This window comes from Buceros rhinoceros, unplaced genomic scaffold (genome assembly GCF_000710305.1).
Source record: "Buceros rhinoceros silvestris isolate BGI_N320 unplaced genomic scaffold, ASM71030v1 scaffold2990, whole genome shotgun sequence".
Classification (NCBI taxonomy): Eukaryota; Metazoa; Chordata; class Aves; order Bucerotiformes; family Bucerotidae; genus Buceros; species Buceros rhinoceros.
Window position 1 is genome coordinate 38307 of NW_010390020.1, and position 22601 is coordinate 60907.

General features: G+C 39.0%; 1 protein-coding gene across 1 annotated transcript in view; it reads left to right on the forward strand.

Moving 5' to 3' along the window:
- Positions 1-22601, forward strand: part of LOC104493435 (propionyl-CoA carboxylase alpha chain, mitochondrial-like) — a gene marked incomplete at its 5' end in the record, with an annotated part of 139823 nt that overhangs the window by 38013 nt on the left and 79209 nt on the right. Inside the window, 2 exon segments of the mRNA XM_010136112.1 lie at positions 22170-22236; positions 22239-22321. Coding sequence (XP_010134414.1) covers positions 22170-22236; positions 22239-22321 — 150 coding nt within the window.

The window sequence follows — 22601 nt, forward strand, 5'->3', positions numbered from 1 at the left end:
TTCAGCAGTAACAGTAGTTACATTTAAAAGCATGCTAATGTAATGTTAAGAGTCTGGCTTATTACCACAAAAGCCATAGTTAACTTGGCAGCTCCTGGATAGTGTTTCATCTTCAATTCTGTTCTCTGAGCAAATCTCATTGCATTTAATATTCAGTGTGACACTCTACTTTGGGATCTCTTGATGCTTTGGCATAGGGGGAAACTATAAGGTCGTTGCTTCTTTGAGTTGCTTTCTTAGTTCTAAATTTCTTTGCTGCTTTTTTCTCCCTTTAATTTAATTTTTAAGTAAGCCAGACTATTAACATTACTTTAATGTAGCTTTTATGGCTTATGAAAAATAATGCTACTGTAGTGGATAGATGTGCATCAGCTGTGTCTAAATGTTTTGATGTAGTCTTCTCAAAAGATAGGCTAGAAGAGCTTTCCTTTGAAATATGTGAAGCAGTTTTAGACACAGCTTCTCAGATGGATCTAATTAGTCTTTCATACAGACTGGATGTCCGTTTGTTGCAGCTGAATTCTCATTTCATTCACCCATAACTAGAAACACCTCGCTTCAAACATGTTTCTTCAAAGAGAGAAAGGTTTAGGGTTCCATGTTTTACTGCTTTTTGATGTTGGTTTCCCTTTAACTGAGAAGACCTTATGTTTATACAACTGTTATTATTAAGAAAACATAGCTTTGTTCATGAGAGTTCATTCGGTATCAGTGTTGGCTATTGGTAGAAGTCAAAGATCTGTGGAATAGGTCTTGCTATACGAGACTAGTGGAACAGCTGTATGTCTGGCTATTAAACTCACTGTAAGAAAGATTTGAATGCAAGCAGGATGTTCTTATAAAATCAGGGAACCTGGGTTGTGGAAGCATGAAGGTTAAGATTAGAGGTACAGAGATCAGGCTCATCAATAGATAGCGGTCCTATTTATAGGGCTATTTCCTTATATACTGTAGAGACATTGTACTGTTCCCCATTTAGGATACGTTTACATGGCACAGTTCAGTACAGTACAAAGGAACCTGTGCTGACTAACCTAGTTTGGCCAGTGCTGGGTTAATGCAGATGTTCTGCTTCTAGTTGAACGAACTTTTTTGGAGCTGGTACATGCAGCTCCATGTGGTGCTGTATTGTGCCATGTTGTGACACCTCTATGACAAAGAATATAATGAAAGCTGTAGTGATTAGTGTCTGATCACTGTAAAATATTCGGTGAATGATACTCTGATACTGCTATGGTTGATGCTTAAGGAAAATGAGTGGAAGGCAGGCAAGGTGACAGATGCTCTGCCTGTGTCTGTTCCCCACTGGCTGCTTTGCAGTCATGATGTCCTTTAGAGTAAGGGGAGTTAGTTTGCATAAAGAAGCTGATGGTGCTGGCTCTACTTCTCTGCTTCCCCATAATGTAGCTGAGCTAGTTTTGCCTCTGGTGATTGCCATTCAGCTCTTCTCTTCCTTGTCAGAGGAAGGACAGTGCTTCTGCCACCAACTTCCTCAGGTAGTGGCACCTAAGACACATTGATAAGAGTGTAATGTGGTCTGGTATTAGTGGAACTGACTGGTCTGCAGGGTTGTCTCTCGGGTTCCCGTTTCTTGTTCACATCAGTAACTCCAGCAAAGTCTCTGCAAGGAAAGTCTCACTGCAGTATTTCTTCCCGCCCCTAGCCTCACCCAGTCATTTCCTCCATTTGCCTCTCACCGTGCCACCCTGCTTTCTTAAATCCTATGTGGGGCCACAGGCAACTTCATGTTCCCTGTTTGTCCTGCCAAAAAGCAAGTCTGGTTTTGCTGTGCAGACGCTTACATACAGGCTGGCCAGCCCATCTGCTGGGTGACAGCCAAATTGTCCTTGTCTGTCCAAGAGCTGAATGGGAACATTCATTTTGTTCTCTGTGTAGCCTCTCATTCTCATAAAACTTAAAGGGATTTTAATACATTTGGTTAATGCTGATCAGTCATTAGGATCAGAAGTTGAGCGCGTGTTGGTGATTTAGAGGTTAGACTCACAAACTGCATTTTGCTAACCTCTTTTTCTTTTTGAGATCAGGATAAAGATACTGTTATTGAAAGGGTTAAGAATGAGAACAAGGTTGTTCTGAAGGCAGGAGGAGGGAAATGATTTTAAATTATTAAAAATGAATTGCATCACTGTCTATGGCTCACACAGAGAATAAAAAAGGAACCTGATTTAAGTAGTCATAATCTACTGCCAATGGTTTATTTCATTTTCCAGAGAAAATCTACGGATCTTGAGGACATAGAATATATTAAAATCAACTGGGAACAAAAATAGAATTATAGCTCCATAATTGTAGAATTATTTTGGAAAATACTGTATGCACCAGTTCAAAGGTTGTAGTTGCAGTTCCAAAATCACTTAGATTTAAGATATGCCAGATGTCAGGTGTGCATTTTTCAATAGCATTAACTATGTGACTGAATGCAGAATCCCTTTGTTGCTCAGTGCACGTAGGCCAGCCCTGGACGTTTCCATAGTTTACTGTAGTTTTGGGGACTGTTGTCTACAGACCTTCTTTGTGATTTGTTACAGAAGTGTGAAGAGAGGTAATGCAGTAGGGGAGGGTAGGAAGAGAAGGGTCAGTCTTGTGGTTAAAGGGGACTGTGTGCTGACTTCTGTCCTTGCCTCTGCCAAAGCCTTTCAGAGGTGCTAGCCAAACCTTTGAAACCATACTTTCTAAATGCAGTTGGTTCTGTATGATCTTAATTCTCTGGGCCTCAAACTTTGCCCTAGAATCAGTCGTGGAAGTGCTGAATACTTACAGCTGCTGGGGAGATCACTGCGATCAGAATATTTAAAGCTACAAAGCAAAGTACTCTGCAGTATCAGGTTTCATGTGCATCATCTATTTAGTAACGTCTTTTAAAACTATGATCTGTTGATATATTACCTCTAGTAGATGGTGTGAGATGATGGGCATATGGTGAAAATAAGTGATGTTTCTCTAATGTGAAAGAGTGAAATACTATGTGCTGAGGGAGACATGAAAAGTATGATGAAGGAAACAATACTTCTATCTGTGGAGTAAGACTTGAGTAGCATGCAGTAAACCAAAATGAACAATTTGGAGCTTAGTTTCACTAATGAATATTGTTCAGTAATGTGTCCACAGCATTCGAATCTGTTCAAAATGTGTATACAAAGATGAAGTCAGGTAGTGCTCATGTCTCAAATTTTATCAGTTTGTGATATTCACAATCACATAAAGTATCTGAATTTAGCAGCTCTGTGTGTGTGTATGTAAGAAAAATCCCTGTGTTCCACACCACCACCACCCCTGCCCCCCAATTTTCTTTGTAATGTAATGCTGATATTCTGGTGATTTGTTAGCTGGGTTGGATCCATTAAAATCCTGGCATGGACCTCTGCTGTGAGCAGGATGTGTAATTGCTGGTGACTGCCAGGTTCTGCACAGCACAGTAGTAGCAATGAACAGTAAAGGTCAAGAATTTGAGTTTTGTTCCAGCCTCCATTTCTAAAGGGTGGTCAAGCATTTGAAGTTTGTTACTTCTGCATTTCCTTCTTTTTGCTCTCTGTTGCTAATGTGTCTTTTTCAAGTCCTACCTCTTCCCAGATTGTCTCTTTCTTCTGGTTTCATTCTTCTGGCTAGTTCTAGTTTCCACCCCTCAGTCTTCTCATGTGGTCTGTGCTCCTTGTCTGGCCGGTCTCTGGTCTTTCACATCCCTTAGCAATCAGCCTTGGTTCTCTTCTGCAGGACCTTCTCCCATGTAGCTGTGCCCTGTTCCACAGGCCTGCAGGCTTTCATCCATACATTTCTCCTCATTTCCATTTTCCTTTTCCAGGGCCTCAGCATTGTTTTTGTTTGTCCCATTATTTCTATCTTTCTGTTTGTCTGGCTTGTCCTTTTTCTAAGATTACGCTCTCCCTCCTCCGATAGTTCCCTCTTTTCCTTCATCCTATGCTTCTAGCCCCTTCATCCTTGCACAATCAGTGCATGTTTCCATCTCTTCCATTCTCTAAATTAGGTTTCCTGTTTCTGTTACCACTTACATTTCCTTTCTCCATTTTTAGTCTTCTAGCTCAGTGACTCCTGCAAACCTTACTTCTTGCTCCAAATTTTCCTCTCCGTCTTTCCTGCACCTCCTTCACTGACACTTCCAATCCTTGTTCCAGTCTGCTTTCTTCCATCTTGGGGTTCTCAGTGTCCATTTTTTGTTGCTTGTGGGGTGTTTATACTGCTTCTTCCTTTGGTGCTCAGCCGTAGTAGGAGTAGGCGTTGAAACCACAGAGGTGTAACAGTCTTACAAGGTTCATACTTGACCTGGTATTCTTCAATCCCAAACCACAATTTCAAGGGAAGCCATGTTCAGCCCTGGGCTGGTATGTGTTAGGTACAAGGAAGCGTCTTGTAGAAGTATAGCTGTGAAGTGTGGTGATCTACAGATAAGGATTGTTTTTTGAAATGCCTAGAACTTGTCCAATGTTGTGTAGTTTGCGGGAGGATGATAGAGGCGCATTCCAACAGTTTCACTTCCCAGGCAGATTTGCAAGCCTCTGTTCCAAATCATAAAGGAGATGTTGCAGCCTTTCATGGAGAAGTCAATAGAATTTAGCAGTGTGGCTCTGTATTTCTCTCTGAAATGTCCCCTTTCTGAAATAATTTCTCTATGACTGTTCAGCCTAAATAGAGTTCTTCTGAGTTGTAAGAAACTGAAAATACAGTGATGATGGGAGGAGTCAGACAACTTTGGCACTAAGGCTCTTCTCTTCCCGCCTCATGCTGTAGCTCCATGTCCTGGACCTGTGCCTTTTGGCAGACTCTTCCTCTGTTCCTCCCGTGCTCCTTCTGTCTTCATTCCAACCTTGTCTTTCTGTTGTGGTTGCTCTCTTGTTTCCACCATCTAACCTCTATCAACTGTTTCCTTTATTGCTGTAATCACTGTGTATTTTCACACAGTGACCCCTTTGTCACTGTTGGAACAGCCCAGCTGTTTGAGGGTAACAGACTAGTTTGCATGCACAGTTTATCCAGTTTTAATTTCATATTTTCTCCTAGCTGATAGGAGAGGAGGGAAATAGTTTAATTAATAGTGTGTGTGGTTAAACGAACATCTTTATTTTGATGATGGCGAGCTTTGCATATTGTTAATTTATAACGAATCATACTTTTGAGTAAATTAGGGTACGTTATGTTAAGTTTTATCATCTAAACTCTCAAAGGAAAGGTACACTGATGGCCAATCAGCCTGATAGAACAACAAGATGGTTTGGGTTGGAAAGGACCTCTAAAAATCATCTAGTCCAACCTCCCTGCAATGGGTGGGGACATGTTTTACTAGAACAGGTTTGTCAAAGCACCATGCAACCTGGCCTAGAACACTTAAGAGGCAGTAAGAAAAAATGAAGACCACTTTTGTTGTTTAAAGATAACAGCAATAAGTGAAGAGAAAGCTAGAGATAATAGTGTAACCAAATCCAAAGAAACTGAGAGCCTGGGCCTCCTTTGTTAAAGAGACCAAGAATAAAACCAGCCAGACTAGGATGCTCTTGAACAAGACAGCAGCAACTCTTATGACAAAACGGAGACAAATATACCCTCTCCCTTCCACAGCTAATGTTTTTTTCCTGGCCTTGGCAAAAGAAAACTTTCTGAAATAGGTGAGTTGATAGGAATGGAGGGGAAAGGGCCAAGGGATAGTCTTGTCAGTCACAATCAGTCCGTCAGTCTGCCCAGCCAAAGACCGTGGTGAGGTCAGCTCATGTTGGCTCATTATGTGGGCTACACCAAAGTGAACCAAAGGGATTTAAAGTTGCTTGGGCTGACTCTGTGGTCTATGAATACTCATTACTTGTTTTATTAGAATTTATGTTGTAAATCCAAAACACAATGTGTGGTTTTGCTTGAAACACTGAAGTGCTAGATGGCCTTAAGAATTAATGCTTTTGGGTACATTACTGAGTGGATCTTTTGAGTCTGTTGAACAACTCACATTCCCAACAGAAGCTGTTTCACAAGCTAAGGATGTGCTCTGGCAAGTTCAACATTAGTGATGCTTTCCAGAACAAGTGGGAAATTATTTTTTAAATGGCAATGGGAAGTATATTCGATATTACACACAATTCTGGTATTTTCAGTCATTTGGAGCTATTAATCTGCTTTACTAGATATACCTGGCTCTTTCTGTGGATATGTGCTGGATTGGTTTGTTTTTTTTTTTAATTCTTCAGCTGAAATTTTTTAATGGTCTCCATTAGTTTCTCATTTTAGCAAGTTTACTTATGGTACAGTTAGCTGGAATGATTAACAGATGAAATTACTTCAGAGTATAAATTCTCATTTGGTTTTCTAGGTTATATTTAATCTCTGTTGTGTGCCTTCCTAATTGTTTCAGTATTTAAGATTATAATTTTAAAGCATGTATTTGTTCATCTTCTGTAGATCTGAATGAAAAATGATTTGAGCTGATGTATTTTTTCTTCAAAACCTGATAATGTTGTATTTTCTCTCTCATTTAGACCCAATTATCTCTTTAAAATATTAAATCAAGAATTGTTTCAATTTATATGACATAGTTTGGGAGATTTTTCAATTAAACTATTGTGGGCTGGTTTTTTGGGGTGGTGGTGAGGGGATACTGGTGTTTAAACAATGCTATCCTGTGTTGTGTTTGAACTGGAACATAGCAGTCCAGCTCTGAACCTGTATCAGGGATGGCTGTCGTTGGCATCAGTACTGAAGAAAGCTCAATGCAAATTTTGCAGATTGGTCTTATCCTTAAGAAGTGTCTGAAGAGTAAATAAAAAGCACAGGTAACTTTGTGAACAGTAAGATTTAGATACAGCTTCATGATTGGAATAATCTCTGAGTATATCTTACTATGTTAAATCTTTTTGTTGTTAAGTAATGGCATTAAAAAACTATCTGTGCGAAGCACGTAGAAGATTAATTAACATTGGGAAGAAAATGTTAGATGTCTGAGCCTTTCACCTGTAAGGTACCCTTTATCTCCAGCTGAGTTTGCCAGCCTTTAATGCTATTTGTCATCTTCCCCAACAGGCATCTTGGTATTTTTTTCCACACTGCCCTTTATACTTTGAATGTCTCCCTGATGCCAATACCATGCATTAGTCTGTTATCCTCTCCCACCGAAGACTTTAAATATTTGTTTGGCTTAAGCAAAAAAATAAAGACACGTTCAACTTGTGTATACTTTCTTTTAGAAACAGTGTAAGAGAGCATTAACTAAAATAAAATGTCTATTCCCAAGTTCAAAGACATCATAAATACAGAGTTAAGGCCTTTCTATTATGATGCTTTTCATATAACTGTTATTTATGAAGAGGGTATTAGTTTTTGCTAAAGTGTATGTGGTGTTCTTTAGGGCATGATGGAACTGCCTGGCTTCTTTTGAATGTTAAGTCAGTTAATTTTTTGCTGATCATAAAGATATGTGATTTTCAAGAATGGAATGGCAGGGATCATTCTGTTTGTGCCTGTGTTGTACACTGATGCTTCTTGTGTGAATCTTACGGGTATTCATGCTTCTATTTTTATTTTTAAATTTTTGCTGTATATGTTTAAGTGCACACTTCTATAAATGTATGCATCACTTTTAATGATATTTTAGCACATTACTGAAAAAGCATAGCATTATTACTGTTTTATAGTATCTTAATTCTCTCTATCAAGGAGAGCTGTGCTTTTTTTCCATTCTTTTCTTCTTTCCCCTTTTGCAACTTTTGGCCTTTCTAAAGAAGTATGTTTTATGTAAACAGTCTCTTGGATTTAGATAACCTTGAGCTTCAGTGCTGTAGGAATTCTGCCTTGAGTTTCCTGCTGTCCTTTGACTTGTATGGAAACCTTATCATTAGCACAGTCTTCTGTAGAAAACAAGGACGTTTTTTCACCTTGTTCCGGTGTAAGGCATTTGCATTTAAAATAGAGGGGATAATCCCCATTTTGATTGCGTGCATCTAAGGCCAAGAAATACATGTTGGACTAATATTGGTGGATGGAGTATGTCTTATTTTAAAAGAAGTGATTTTTGCAATACTAGGAATAAGACATAAAATTTTTTGTTGCTCTGGGCTTGAGGTTTTGGGTTTTTTTCTGAAAATTCAAGGGTAGTATGATGTTTTTATTAAATTGTTTTGCATTATTTTGCATGATGGAGGATATGGGACTTCTACAGTTGTGGTCTGTTGCCAGTTTAGGTTTCAGATCTATCAATGTAATGGCTTGTTAGGAACACAGAAAGCTCTAAAACTCTTGCGCTGTATCTGAAACTTCTTGGGACATGCAGCTTTAAAATGTTTTTATCCATTTTACTGGAGATAGGTGGTCAATGGTTTTAATTGCATAGGAAAGTATTTGAATGCTTTTTAAGTGGTCATTGGTTGCTGATTGGTAAAAGGATTCTAATTATACCAAAGTCTTTCTCTTCTCACTGAGGAACTGCTGATTGTCTGGTACTTGTTACTTCAAGAAGTGTGCTTGTCCTGTAACAAATGCCTGCCCAAGTTTTCTCTCCACAGAAACAAACTTTTTCTTTCCTAAAGCACTTCAAGCGCCAGCGTCTTGTGGGAACTGTACAATTCCGTATTGAAAAGTATATACAATGCCTACGTTAATAAAATCACGCCTGAGTTACCACCTTTTTTCGGAGTCCTCCCCAGATTCCTGAGTGACAATGAAAAGTAAGACCATTATAACATTTTAAATTGCTTGAAGGTAGTGTACTTTGCTGTCTCTATGCCAAAGATGAGGTTAGATCCATCCTCTCACTAGAAAGAACTCTTCTGGTGTTTAACTTATGTCGGCATCCATACATCACTCTGCATGTATAAAAGCAAAGACTCTGGGTGTGAAAAGCACATTGCACTCGACACGCCCTACTCTGGTCTGGCTTCAGTCCAAGGTACAGGAAGAAGTTCTGTCAGAGTAGGTGTAAGTTAAAAACTACTCCTTTTCCTCTTCCAGCTTTCTTAGTAGTGAGTTTATTGGAGATTCTTTTTGTCCTTTAGAGCTGAAACCATAGTGAACATGTAACAAGAGCTGCTGGCTTTTTATGTTAGGGAGCCTGCCAGCAGGCGGCCATACACAGTGTGGTTCTTGCTGGATCAGAAGGGGAGCTTTACCTGGTTTGGGTTGAAGGATACCACACTGTCGTTATCAAGTTTCAGAAACTTTTTTTGGGAAAAACATGCTCTTCGCGTGAATTGACAACACAGCATCATTGTCTGTGTAGATGGCACAGACGTCATTTCAAGAAAGGACATGTTATCTTCTTGTGGAGAGAAATCTTTGTCTATGAACTATTCACACCAGAAGCAGGCCGATCTCCCAGGCATTGGACTCTGCACTGAGAAGCTGGATTAAAGGAGCAGTGCTGTGGCTGCATTCAGGAAAATCTTAAGCCTTTGGAAGCTTGACAAGAGAGTGCTTTGTTTCCAGGGGTGTGGAGGGCTGGCAGACTCCTTCGCTGCAAGTGGTATTGTAACTGTGACAGTTACTGTTCAAACATTTGCTGTCAAAATAAAAGATATCTATTTTATTTCTAATAGGAGATCTGGGAGTAGAGTAAAATTTACTCTTTTGACAGTAGGGGCGGTGTCTTTTGCTATCCCTGTAATTGCTGTAATTCTGGCAACAACTCATAAGATCCACAAATATTTTCTCCGAAAACTACTACTATCGTTTTGTGACTGCCTAAACTTAAAGGAGAACTAACCCACTATAGCTTATATCCCAGCAGACATCAGTAGGTGTGTGGTTTGACATACAGAGTTTGGAATTACATAAAAGGATTGATTAATTCCAAATAGTCCCTATTTCTTCACATGTCAAAGTCACAGCAACAGATAAAGTAACAGCAGTTAAACCAGGATTCCTATTAATATGGCTCCATCTTGACATCCTCCTAATTCACAACTGGATTAACTAGGTGAATAAAATGCTTCAAACCTCTATTTTCTGCCTAGTTGAGCTGCTTTTGAAGACGCAATGTTCCTTTCTACATAACCTAATGGTAAGGAGAATTTTGCAAGTTTGAGCTTTATTAACTGAACTAACACTTCCAGCAAGAGTAAAGATACAGAATGTACTGAAAGTATATTTAGTTTTTTCAGTTTTTTATCACTTAGGAAAGATAGACACTGCTATCTTTTGTCTAGAGACAAAATGTGTGAAGAAGAAAAAATTGGCACGTATTTGATATGAGATTTAATAGTAATATATTTATATTATGATTTTTTCTAAGTAGCAAGTAGTGCAGTGGCTTGATACCTTGAAAGAATTGGAGAATTTGAAAAGAGAGTTCCCTCTTTGTTTTACGTTGTCTGACTGCTCAGAGGAAAAATGTAGGGACAGTTTCCGTTGTGAGGTGGCTGAAGTTCTTTGTATCAGAAAATGTCAATGCCCAGGGTCTCAGTTTTAATGGCCTCAAAGCTAATTTAACCCAAACAATCCCCACTTCATGGGTAGGAAGATAGTACATTCCTGTGAAGAGATGTGCAAAGCTACAAAATGATAAAAAAAATTGCAATTATTAGCAAACAGAAGACCTGTAAACTTAATGCAATAAATAGCAGCTTCTTGGATAGAGAGTCTGTCAAGCTCCAGACATTTTGGGAGTTCTTTTTTTATTCGTCATACAATTCTGAATATTCATTTCTCCCAGTCCTACTTGCCATTATTATCAGTAGACAACGAAACTCCCCACAGTGAAGATCAATGCACAGCTAGGTAATTACATTTTATATGTATGTTAACAAGCTTAGATTTTTTTTGTAGTCAATAATGCTGTAATGCAAAATAGAGGACTTCCTTAACTTAGTTTAAAATCTGAGATTCTTTTTTTTTAATCTCTGGAAAAAGTGGATATCATTCATTGTAGAGAAGAAGAGTTAACAGTAATACCAAATGATGGGTGCTCTAGCTCAGTGGGGTCTGTTGTTGCAGAACAAGCCTGTCTGAATTCAGTTTTCAGAGAATTATTTGGAAACATGCCAAAATTTTTTAAGGCTGGTGAGAAAATCAATACATAAACTATATCTGGTTTGCCTTACTGTGTCGTCTTTTTGTAGCGATAAAAAGTCAGTGTTAGAATTTTGGCATTTTGTTATGCGTTTAGGGCTCTGACAGCTGGTTTTGTTGAGTGTTGTAGGTATTTTGACCTTTCCTGGGTATTTCAGCTGTGAACTATCAAAAGTGTGTATGTGTATCAGTCTTCATAGCTGGCAGTAATAAGTAAGATTGCTTTGGAAATCGGTGTAGCTAAGTAGACAGAGGTTTTGTTTCCTGTGTTTTCTTAAGAGCAGAAAAAATAGGCTTCTTTGCGGACTTCAGTTTTCTGTGCTGAAGGATTTTTACTCTTCGTTACTGTTTCTTAATAGAAATCAATCAGCTCAGGGACACTTTAAGTTTTGTATTCTACTATCTGTTGACTAGAAAGACAACAGACATCGTTTCAGTTTACCCATTACAAAGTTACCCTCTTCTGATTCCTCAGTTCTTCCCCAAAGCTTTTCAGTCATAGTGCCTCCAAAACACTGAGCCAGAGGTTAGGCGACAACCGTGCTGTGGTCAACATGAACAAAGTGTTCATGTTATGGGCAAAGCTTGATTTGTGGATCAGGAGAGGAGTCTTGTATGTCTAGGCGCAAAGGCTCTGTTTGCATGAAAATAGCCCTAGCAGGCGAAAGAAAAAGTGAAGAGAGAGCTAAAACTTGTATTTTGTATCTTTTTTCCTCAGCAAAGTATTTTTCAGTTTTCCTTAAAGAAAAGAGCGTATGACTGTCCCCAGCCAGTTCTCTAAGTTGAGCTTAGTTCTCGAAGTCCAGCATTGCTTTCATCTTAAGTGACTGTGTGGTGACAAATGGTTCATTGGGTGTACTGAAGAACCAGTCTAGAACTGTAGAAGAACTCAGAGTTGTATGCAGATGGAATGTTGATCTTTAATTCCTGAGGTGCCTTCATCAAAATCCAGGATTAACCTTTAACATATCTGAAAGACTTGAGGTGCTTAGTTCTCCTTTGTGCCAGTAAAACTGTGTAGCGGGTTGGTACTTGCACGTGCCTGGAGTTTCCAGTATCTTGCCTGGGCTGAAGTGTTTTTATCCTTTTCCTACCTATTGCTGCTGGCACACGATGGATTGCTTGTTCCTGCCCCTGCCTCTGTTGAAGATCATACACTGTCACTGCCATGAGTGGACTAACACTACTAGCGTTGACTTCAGCGTGAGAGCTAGCAGCCGCTCTCCCGTCTGCCTGTCTTGAGTAGTGGAAGTGACCTAAACCCTTTTTTTTTGAAGCTCTGCTGATGCAACGAGGAATAAAACATTCACTAGGACAGAGACTGAATACCCAAGGAGCAACATAGTTGCAGGCGGGTTGCAGGATTGTGAGGCTGGAAGAAAGAAAGCCTCGGCCCTGGTTTCTGCTTCTGGGACTGCTCAGAGATTTTATCCACTGACTGTTTTTGACACAACTGAGTAAACACAAAATTTATCTTGGGTTACGTGATCTCGCAGTAAGTAAAGTATAGTATGGTTAGTAAAATTGGTTTTGAAGGATTTATGTACTTGGTTATTGCTGTTAATTTATGACCGTAAAACTTACACTCATTCAGCATTAAGTTTTAAGAATTGCCTGAACTAAATGCCATTTTTTCTTAAAAATCAACTATAGCGTCTATTTCAAATGTGACTTATGATTTATAACGTGTAAAACCAGCCGCTCCACTTCTTGCAGTCTTTCCAGGTCTAAAAGGACCATCCTTTCTGCAGGGTGATGAATAATGTAGGTTAGCTTGTTTCTGTGGGCATTTATTACAGCCACACAGAACAGTTCCTGGAGAGGTTTTCTATTTCTTATTTAGCAGCAGTGAAAATTGCAATTATTCTATTTACTTGGCTTGTCACTGTGGCAGAGAGTATTTCTTTGGACTGTGAGGAGGAAATGTTTGTTTTCTCTGGCTGCTCCTTGCATATGCTGCTCCAATTATAATTAAATATGAATATTTACCTATAAAACAGAGCATTTTTCAAGTTCAGTTAAACTGATTTTTAAGATCCAAGATACAGGCATAGGCAACCCATCTTTTGTTTTGTATAATGCTATTCGTTATACAGAACTAATAGAGTAGCAAATCAATAAAATATCACCGTGCACGTCAGATGAACATTATGGCTGTAAATTCTTCGTCAGGAAGAATCTGAAGGGGAAAAAAAGGAAACAAAAAGCTAGATCAAAAGCAATGTGGGGAATTAATGTGGAGAAGATGAAAGGGAAGGAAACGAACAATAGGGTTGATGTAAGTGGAGGATTAAGTAAAGCAGAAGCAATCATTTTTTATGGGACAGATGAAAAGAAATTGAGAATAATTGTTATGAGAGGTGCAAGTAGTGGCAAGTTGAAAATGACATGTATTTAATGGCTGTATGAAAACTAGGGCTTGTCCGTGATTTCATCTCCAAGAAGTAGCTTCCTAATAGCTCTTGTCGTATCATGCGCTGCTCTATTAGTGGTGTTCACAAAAGCTTATTGGATTCTTTTGGAAGTTAAAATGCTAGCCACCATGCTAGCATCATTCAGCATTGTTAGCTCTGGATAACAATTTTATTTAAAACATCTGAAGCCAGCCAAATCTTCCATTCACATCTGCTGACCCTTTGTACATGCAACACTAGGTTAACTAGCTTGCTTAAAGGCATGTTTACTGACACAGCTTATTACTTGGTACAGCTGAGAAGGTGCAATGGGAAGTTCTGCAACTTACTCTGAAAGTCCCTAAAATACTGGATAAACTGAAATTATTGTTTAGGCAAAATTGTATCTGTTTTCAAGCACGCTAAATGCTGTTATTGATGTCTTAGGATTAAGGAAAGCCTCTCTTCCAAAACTGTGTGTAAGGCTGATGCACAGTTTTCTTATGAGGAGTAATTTGGGAACCATCAGAAGGAGGGTGTTACTGTGTTACCTGGGTGCCTTTTGCTGCATCCCACCCTCAGGGTAAAGGAACCCAAACCCTGGCTCTCAGATCTTGGGGACATCCCAGTCCCTCAGAGAGCAGCAGTGCCAGATATCTATGCTTGTGCTTGGGAAGGTCAGTGGAGGAAAATCTGGTGGTACAGTGCTATGTTATTTCTTGGATCTGTATCCCACAGCTAGTAGAGAAGGCCCTGACTAGTGAGGCAGAGGTGGTGTTTGTTGCTAAGTGAAGTTTCTTGTTCATTGACTTAAGATTTGTCCTGATTCATCCTTATTTTTCTCCTTAAGTCTATCCTGTTACTTGCACTAGTCAAGAGCTGTGACAATTACACCTGCAGGAGATTTTTCAAGTCATTATTCTTATTCCTAATTGTTCTCTGTTTGCCAAGGTCTGTCTGTAAGTCAAAGCATTGGACATGGTGGCGTCAAGAGGAAAGCCAGTGTGGTGTGGTATAATATAGGTCTGTTGCTAATAATTTCAACGCTGACTCTCAACTTTTTGCTGGATTTCATAACAGTATATTCAAGCCTACCTTCAGTCCTTGTTGCTCTTTCTGTGCTGTCTTGATTCATCACCAGCTTTTGAATAACGAGGCCTTGAATTATGGACAAGATGGTCCAAGGCTCTTTATAGTCTTCTCCCTATCACTTTTGATATGGTTGGTTTTCAATGTGTGAAGTTAGCTTTGTTAACATGATTTTCTAGGTAGGCCCCCTATACAGACCGGGACTATGATTTCCCTGCTCCAAGGTCATGTCCCTTGTCTTTTTGACCTGGAGTTACACTAGCACTTCGGCTTTTTATTGAATGCCCAATTAACTTTTCATTTACTGGTGTTTTCTTTTAACTTTTTTCCCCAATGTTTCTAACTTGCTTTTGGTAATTTTTTGTAAATGCTGTTTAGCTTTTAAACACTGACTATTTCTTTTAACCTACTTTTGCACTAGTACTGTGTTATGTTTCCTTTTGATATACTTGCATAGAAGCTTTCTTAAGCTCTTTAAAAATATTAGGAAAATCTTAACGTTTTTGTTTTGCTTTTGCTTTGTTTCATTGACCATCTCCTAAATTTCCCATGTGAGCTGCATTGATTCTTTGGATTTTAGGTGCAGCCTGCTGAAAGCCCTTGTTCTCCAAACGATGCCTTGTGCCCTTATTTTTATCTTATTTTCACAATTAACGCTTGTAGAGAGTAAAATCTTTAATGTGATCTCTTGTTTTGTACCTTCCAGTCTCTGTGATGCTTCCAACTACTTCTGTTACATTGTCAAAATTAAATGTTGCGTTTTAGTACAGAGAGAATGAATTTCATGCTTCTTAAGAGAATTAAGATCAGATGATTGCTTCCCCCATATCACATCACTGGAGGTAAACTCCGATTGTTTCTACACCTTATACATATACTGTCTTTGTAGTATCTGGTCAAATCATTTGGACTGGCTTATCGCTTTAGAGCAAGGATGCCCCTGGCGGAGCGTTTACTGTGAAAATGGAAACAGAATTAGTTCAGAGGCATTGCATTCCTTTCACTGAGCTCTTTTGTTTCTTAAGAGAAGGAACTTACTTACCAAGATTTTCCTGTTGTCTGACTCCTGTGTCGCAAGAGAGAATATTGATGCGGCTGTGATTAAGCAGAGATCCAAGATTTATTAATAGTGAGGGGTAGATTTTGTAGCAGTGCTTAATCACTAACCAGTTTGAAGAAACAGGGTGAGCTGGTCAAATATGTTACAGTCAAATACTGACTTAGTTACAGATTCAATGATGACAAGATTCGTATTAACTTACTGTAGGATATCCTTTATATATGTGTGTGTGTGTATACATATATATGTCTATATATGCATAGAGACAATCACAAAACACATACAGAGACACAGACAAACATATACCCATCCACACTTGTGTTCGTGAGATGAATGAAAATTAAACTTTCCTTCCCAAGTTGAGAGCAAATCCTCATGATGCTCCGTCAATCCCAACAGACGATTATCGAGTCTCAAGAAGCCTTACTTCACATCCTAACTTTTTTGTGCAGTTTTGTGTACTGGAGAGGTGCCCGACCTAGGGGAGATGCTGGACCCAGTCCACTGTGATCCAGGAGGGCTCAAAGGGCTCACTTCAGGATGGCTATTTATAGGGTCTGAGATGACTGAGTTTTATCAGATATTTTCCCACTTCACCCCACCTCTGATGTTGAATTGTGCTGACTCAGAACTTCTTGATTTCCGATGTTTGGTATCGCCCCCCTGTTGGTCGTGACTCACATGCAGATGTGCCAGGTTATCATGACCCCAGTACAGATGTACCAGGCTATCAGCAGGTGGCCATCTCCCAAGGGCAGGGAGAGCAGTGCAAGGCTGGGAAAGCAGCCCAGCACACCAGGAAGGTGCCTTGGTGTTCTGTTCTGCTGTCCTTTGCAAACCCTGCCTGACTTACCCTGGGCTAGTTTGTGGCTCAGGGAGCAGCAGTAGGGAGTGTGAGGGAGAGAAATCGCTTCCGGCTTTAAATGGCAGGATGACCATGCCACCACACCCTGGCTGGAGCATCTCTGTGTTCTGGTGTGGTGACTGTTTTAAATGGCCAGGATATTGGAATATTTCTATAAGCGTATGAGCATGCCTGTCTGCTATGTAGGAAGGTTTCTGCACTGCATGTTAGACAGAACCCAACCAGGTTTACTGGGCTCAGTAATTGGGCCCTTTTTAAAAAGCGTTATGGAAAAGTAAGAAAATGTTAATATCTCTGGGGAGTGCTAGGGCTTCGAATGTTCCAAACAACTTGTGGAACAAAATAGCCCTTTGAATATGGGAAGCGTTATGATTTATGGGTAAACTTCCTGCATTTTCCCATCTTTGTAATTTCACTGATGTTTTGTGTCTGCATTGGAGAACATGAAATTATGGCTTGAAATATACTGTCTTGTCTTCTAAGTTTTTTAGAAAAGGTGATAGGAAAATTAGGTTAAGAACTATTAGTGGAGTTTCTGAAGGTCCCAAAACATGTTAGAGAGAGCACCACAGTATTCTATGAAGTTCTATGAAAGATAAGCCTTTTGGACAAAAACCTTCAAAAAAAAAAAAAAAGTCTATACAATTCCCGTGGTATTTAAACCAGCAAGGGCAATAGAAACTGTAGTGTCAGGATGCCCCTTTCATTGCTGCCCGAGAAGCGGATCTCACAATTGTTCTGTATTCTCTGTGCATTTTCTTCTAACCTAGTATCTAATTCATATTTCCAGAATGTCAGTGTTATAGTAAATATGCAGCTTAATGTGTGGCGATTGCATGTTTTATTTAGGACAGTGTAAAACTTACCCTGTTCTTGTTGACAACTATTAAAAGATGCATATTTTTTATTTTCCCAAAGTGTGAATATTTATAGGTGATTAAAATAAAGAGGTTGTTTAGCAGGTGTTGACTGCATTTTTGTAGTTACAGTATTGTAATCACTTCATGTGATGAGAAAATTATCTTTGTTTAATGCTAAAGGATGTAGGTAATCTGTCTCTAATGCCAAATTATTTCAGGGTGTGCACTTCACTTTTTCCCCCCACACTTACGTAGATTGGAAAACTGGATGTTAAAAACAATTTGTGGAACAGTTTCCACATCCACTGTTATGTGCTAAAAATGTAATTAAGATTGTTCAACCCTAAGCATTAAAAAGAACTTGGATTTAATTTATATGGTGTTTTCGAAGGAGATATTTTTTCTTATTTAACTGGTTGTATTAGCACAGTGAATTTGAGTTTATCCTTGTAAAAGTCAGTAGCAAGCCGCTGTTGCCTATTTAAATATAAGTAGCTGGAACCATGAGGAAATACTGAATTCAAAGAGGTGTCTATTCACAAATAGTACTTTTATGCCTTTTGAGTGAATTCATAGTAATCAGTTTGTTAACATAAACAATACAATCTCATTAACTACTAAGGTAAATAACATTAGATGTAAACATCTTTTTTTACATGGCTAAATTACTTGATTTGTTCTGCTTATGGAAATGCTTCAGAACTTTTATGACTCTTGTGATAACTCGTCTTCTCCCTGCTGCGTCAGCATTGTATCCTTACCCTTGTGTACTGGCCTGTGTTCTTGCCTTTTCTATTTATCAGTGACACCTCTGGAGCAGTGACATTCTTACTTCCTTTTCTGGGCTTTTTTTAAAAGTTAGAAAAGTGATTTCTAAAGAGGGAATATGCCTACTATTACTCCTGATGATTCCTTACAGTTCTTTCTTTTCCCTGCAAGAAGGTTTGAGTCTTTTGATAAAAATGAGTATTGTTGTCTTGGTGCTGGTCAAACATGCCCAAGAGAGATCATTCAAGTGTGTGGTTGGGGACCTGGGAATGATGGAAGGGATTTAGTAAGCATCTGATGATGCTATTACTTCTGAGCAGCTTCTTGAAAGTCATCACTTTGGTTTTAGTTATTAAACTTGGAAACTAACCAAACAGTGGGAATAGGCTTACAGATATTTTTTTATTGCATTTACTCTCCTGTTCCTCAATGCTTATTTTTATTTCAAAAATGAAAGTAGCTTTTTTATCTTCTTGCTGTAAGAAAGGTCTCTACACCACTATTTTTCTTATACTTGGAAAACTATACGTCTAGTCTAGCCGTTACCATTTTAGTTTTTTCCATAGTCCAGTGGATCAATACAGCATACAAAAGTGTTTCCTTTGGCTGTTTGATTGAAGGGTGTGCATTGGATCACAGATGATCTCAAAATATGATTAAAAAGAATCAGGTTTGATTCTGTGATACTGTCAGTGTCCTGAAACATCTGGGGCAGTTTGAGAAGGGTATGCAACAGCAAACATTTTGCATGTAAAGCTTTTAGTTTAAGTGGTGAATAACCTTGGGCTGGGGATATCCGAAGGACTAGTGCTGACCTATATCCTGTTGTGACAGCTGAGAGCAGCAGGTTGGAACTGCTGGATGAAATCCATACCCAGTTGCCCACTGTACTTTCTCCTTGTCACTACACAATGTCAAATAAAAGACACTTTTTTTAAACTGTTTCGTATTCTAGCTATTTACTAATTTGAAGAGAAGATAGCCTTGCTGCCATGGTAGTAGAATGGGAAAAGTAATTTAAATCAGTGGCAGACTCTGTCCAGTGTGAGCATCCACCCTACATAACTAGGCCAAGGTAGAGTACAACTTCTAAATATGATAAAGTAATGCTTTTCTTTCTCATTACCCATTTTGGAGCCTGCAGATTTTGTTGGATCTCTGTATCGAGTTGTAAATGGTGTGTGAAATAAAACACTTCTCAGTTGATGGATATGGTACTCATGGTTTCAAATGCTCTTCAAATTGCTGCGGTATGCTTTGTTTAGATCAGATATGGAAGTCTACCTAATGCATAATTCTCAGTTTAGAAATAGAAAAGAGACCAGTAGAAACAAATTTTTTTTTAAACGTTGGCAATGTGTGTGTGTGCATATGTTGGTCTGCCTGTCTTTTTAAATTTATGTTCTCTGATAATATTTTTCAAAATAGATTTCTGTGTGGTGGTACTGGGAGTTCCTCAATAGCAGTATTAATTCTCACCTCTCTCTCCCAATTAAGAAAACAGATTTAGAGACTTGGGAGTTAGTTACGTATGACTTGTCAGCAGCACACTGGTAGTCAAGGGAGGAATTCATGAATTCGTGACTCTAAGCTTGAGTTCCAGCTTCTGATGATACGGTCTCTCTATTAAAAGAAAAATCTGTTCTTACCTTGTGTATCCTTATTGTATAATTTTCACTAAATGAATGTATGTATGTTCATGAATCTTCATGTAGATGAATGCTTAAAAAAACCCCAACAACTATTCCAAAATATGTTCTTTGTCTAAAATGAGAGTGTGAATTTTACTGTGTCATATTTTATAGTGACACTTAGGTGTGATAATGTCATTCTACTCTTTGAGAATTTATACTATCAGGTGGGATAGGGCTTGAGATCCCTGTGTGCCTCTGAAGTGAAAGAATGGAAAATGTGCAGCTGAAAGTCATTTGGGTTGTCAGACTTGCTTAGAGATTTCGGTATATAGGCACGAATTGTGACTCAAAAGCTACCAAAGCAGCAGTGTCGACATATTGCTATTTATTTTACCAGTATATTTTTAATTCACAGCATAATGCTTTAACGACCCAGATTCTGTCACTGGTCTGTATGCTAGACCCATTTCCAAGACTGAGAACGAGAATATCCCCAACACATGATCCTATCGGACAATGGAAGCTGGAGTGCGATGCAACTTTGAAAGTGTCTGGTATACACAATAGTAGCAATATTGTTTGAACTACCCGCACCATTTTTTGAGTCATCTAGGAGCAATACCTGTAGCCAGGCTGGAGCATATTTAGCTAGGCAGAGCCAGAGCGTTTGTCTCGGTAGGGAAACTGGAAAAGGAAGGCAAAGCATGTTCTTTTCTTCTCTTCTTCACTGGTCCAATAACAATAGACAGCCATATTCCCCAAACCAGCTGTGCTTTTTGTCTCTGAAGCTGTTGCCAACAATGATTTTTAGTTTTCATAAAATACTTTCTTGCTGTATTTTTAACTTCTTTTTTTCTTTCATTTTTTTCGTATCTTTAATGGACTCAGGCAGGTTGCAAATACAAGATGTCATCTTAGTAATGATTCCACAGAGAAGACTGTAGTAGTAAAACGAAGCATTTGCCACAGCAGAGTGTTTTTGTTGCGTACAGCCTCTCTACTAGGTTTTACAAAGAGCTTGGCTCCCTGGTGGAGACTCAAAGCCCTTGCTGATTAGAGGTGATGGAGGCCATCACTTCTGTCTGTTGTTTTCTTTTGATTCTGTTGTTCTTAAGCTGAGGAGCTGATGCTTGTTGTGTTCTCTTCTCCTGGGTCTCTAGGCTGGCATGGTCCCATCTCTAAAATGAGATATACCAAAGCAGCTAATGGTAATTTGCATCTATAAGTGCTACTTTAAATAAAGAGAGATAATTGGAATGCGTCACATGTGTTTGCTTTATTCTGGTGGTTATGGGATATTTGCTTTTCTTGTGATTAAGGACTGCCCATTCTATGAATGTGCTTCGTACCTGGAAAACTTGAAAGGAGTGATGGCACCCCACACAATGTGCATTTGAAGTAAAAGCCCACCAATTCAGATCTTCTGGTCTTGTTCATAGCAGGTAAAAGGCTGCCTTGATGACACTTGGAGCAAATGAATTTCTCTGCTTCAGTCATGCACTGAATAAATTGCTTGATCTAGTTTGGTACAAAAGGACATGATCTATAAATAGTTAACAGAGCTTTCTTTTGGACAAGTGGTCTATAGATTGGAACTCTCTCTTAGGGTCTTTTAAAAAAGTGCCCATATGAACAAAAGGAAGGTTTGTTTAAAAAAAAAAAAGAGACCTTTTTAATGAGATTGAAACTCATGTACTTTAACTTCCTTTTGAAAGCATCTGGCCAACAACTTCAAAAGTCCAAAAAGCTAACCTTGCAGCCGCTTGAAGTAAAGATGAAAAAAGGTCAGTCTGTTAATCTGATGTGAATAAATTGTCAATAAGTACAAGCTTAAAATGCAAGCTAAAACAACTGGTTAATTGGAATCAAAGAAATTTGCTGTCGTGTAAGCATCAGTGAATCCAGTTTTTATTCAAAAGCCACTGTTTCAGGCTTAAAGGAACTTCTCTTGATATTTTTGAGTCTGTTGGTGCACTGCACTGTTGACCACAGGGTCCTTCTACCCTATTTGCTCTTTCATGCACTTTTTTGTTAGCTAATCTGTGATAAGCAAAACTTTTCAGACTTTTTAGTGTGCTAAAGAAGCATCCATCTACCAAGTTCTCAGAAGACTGTACAAAAACTAGTTATCTATGGAAACAAAAGGAAGAAGCCTCCCTTTCTATGGCATTTTCAACTTTGATTCTTTTTTCATTGAAATAGGCCAGTCATATTGAAAGTGGTGTCTGTGTGGAATTCCCTGAAAAAGCCTGTATGACCAGTGCATGTAAAATTGGGGTTTTAGTGGCAGTGTTATCTGCAGACCAGGACGTTGATGGCAGCAAAGGGAATGGCACATGTGGTGGTATGGATGTTAATCCCATCAGTGTCTTCAGACATGTGCTAGTGTGTGTATACACCACAGTGAGCACAATGTACTTGTTGGTGAATATGACTGGGCAGAGCATTTAATAATGAGAGGTATGACTGCGAGTGCTTGGCTACCAGAAGGATCCTTCACCAGAGTGAAAAGAGCACCATCTATGTTTATAACTTTGCCACGTGTTTTGAGAGACAGTACATTGTTCTGTGCCTTCAAAGAGGCTGAAAACCAAGTATCCAGACTATGCAATCACTTGAGCAGACTTGACCTGGATGAGGTAATGTGAGTGCATGGTCATAAAATTTACACTAGGCATAGAATTGGGGAAGTTGCTCAATACAGTCAAGGGCAGTACTGCCACCCAGTGGGATGTGGACAGGCAAGAGGAATGGGCTAATGCAAACTATGTAACTAAACAAAGTCAATGTCTTTTCTGTGGACGCAGTATCTAGATGTGGACTGAGTTTTGAGTAGAGCGGTCTCATCACTTTCCTCTATTGGCAGACTACACTTTTGTTGAAAGAGCACAGGATGCTGTTAGCTGCCTTTGGTGCCAG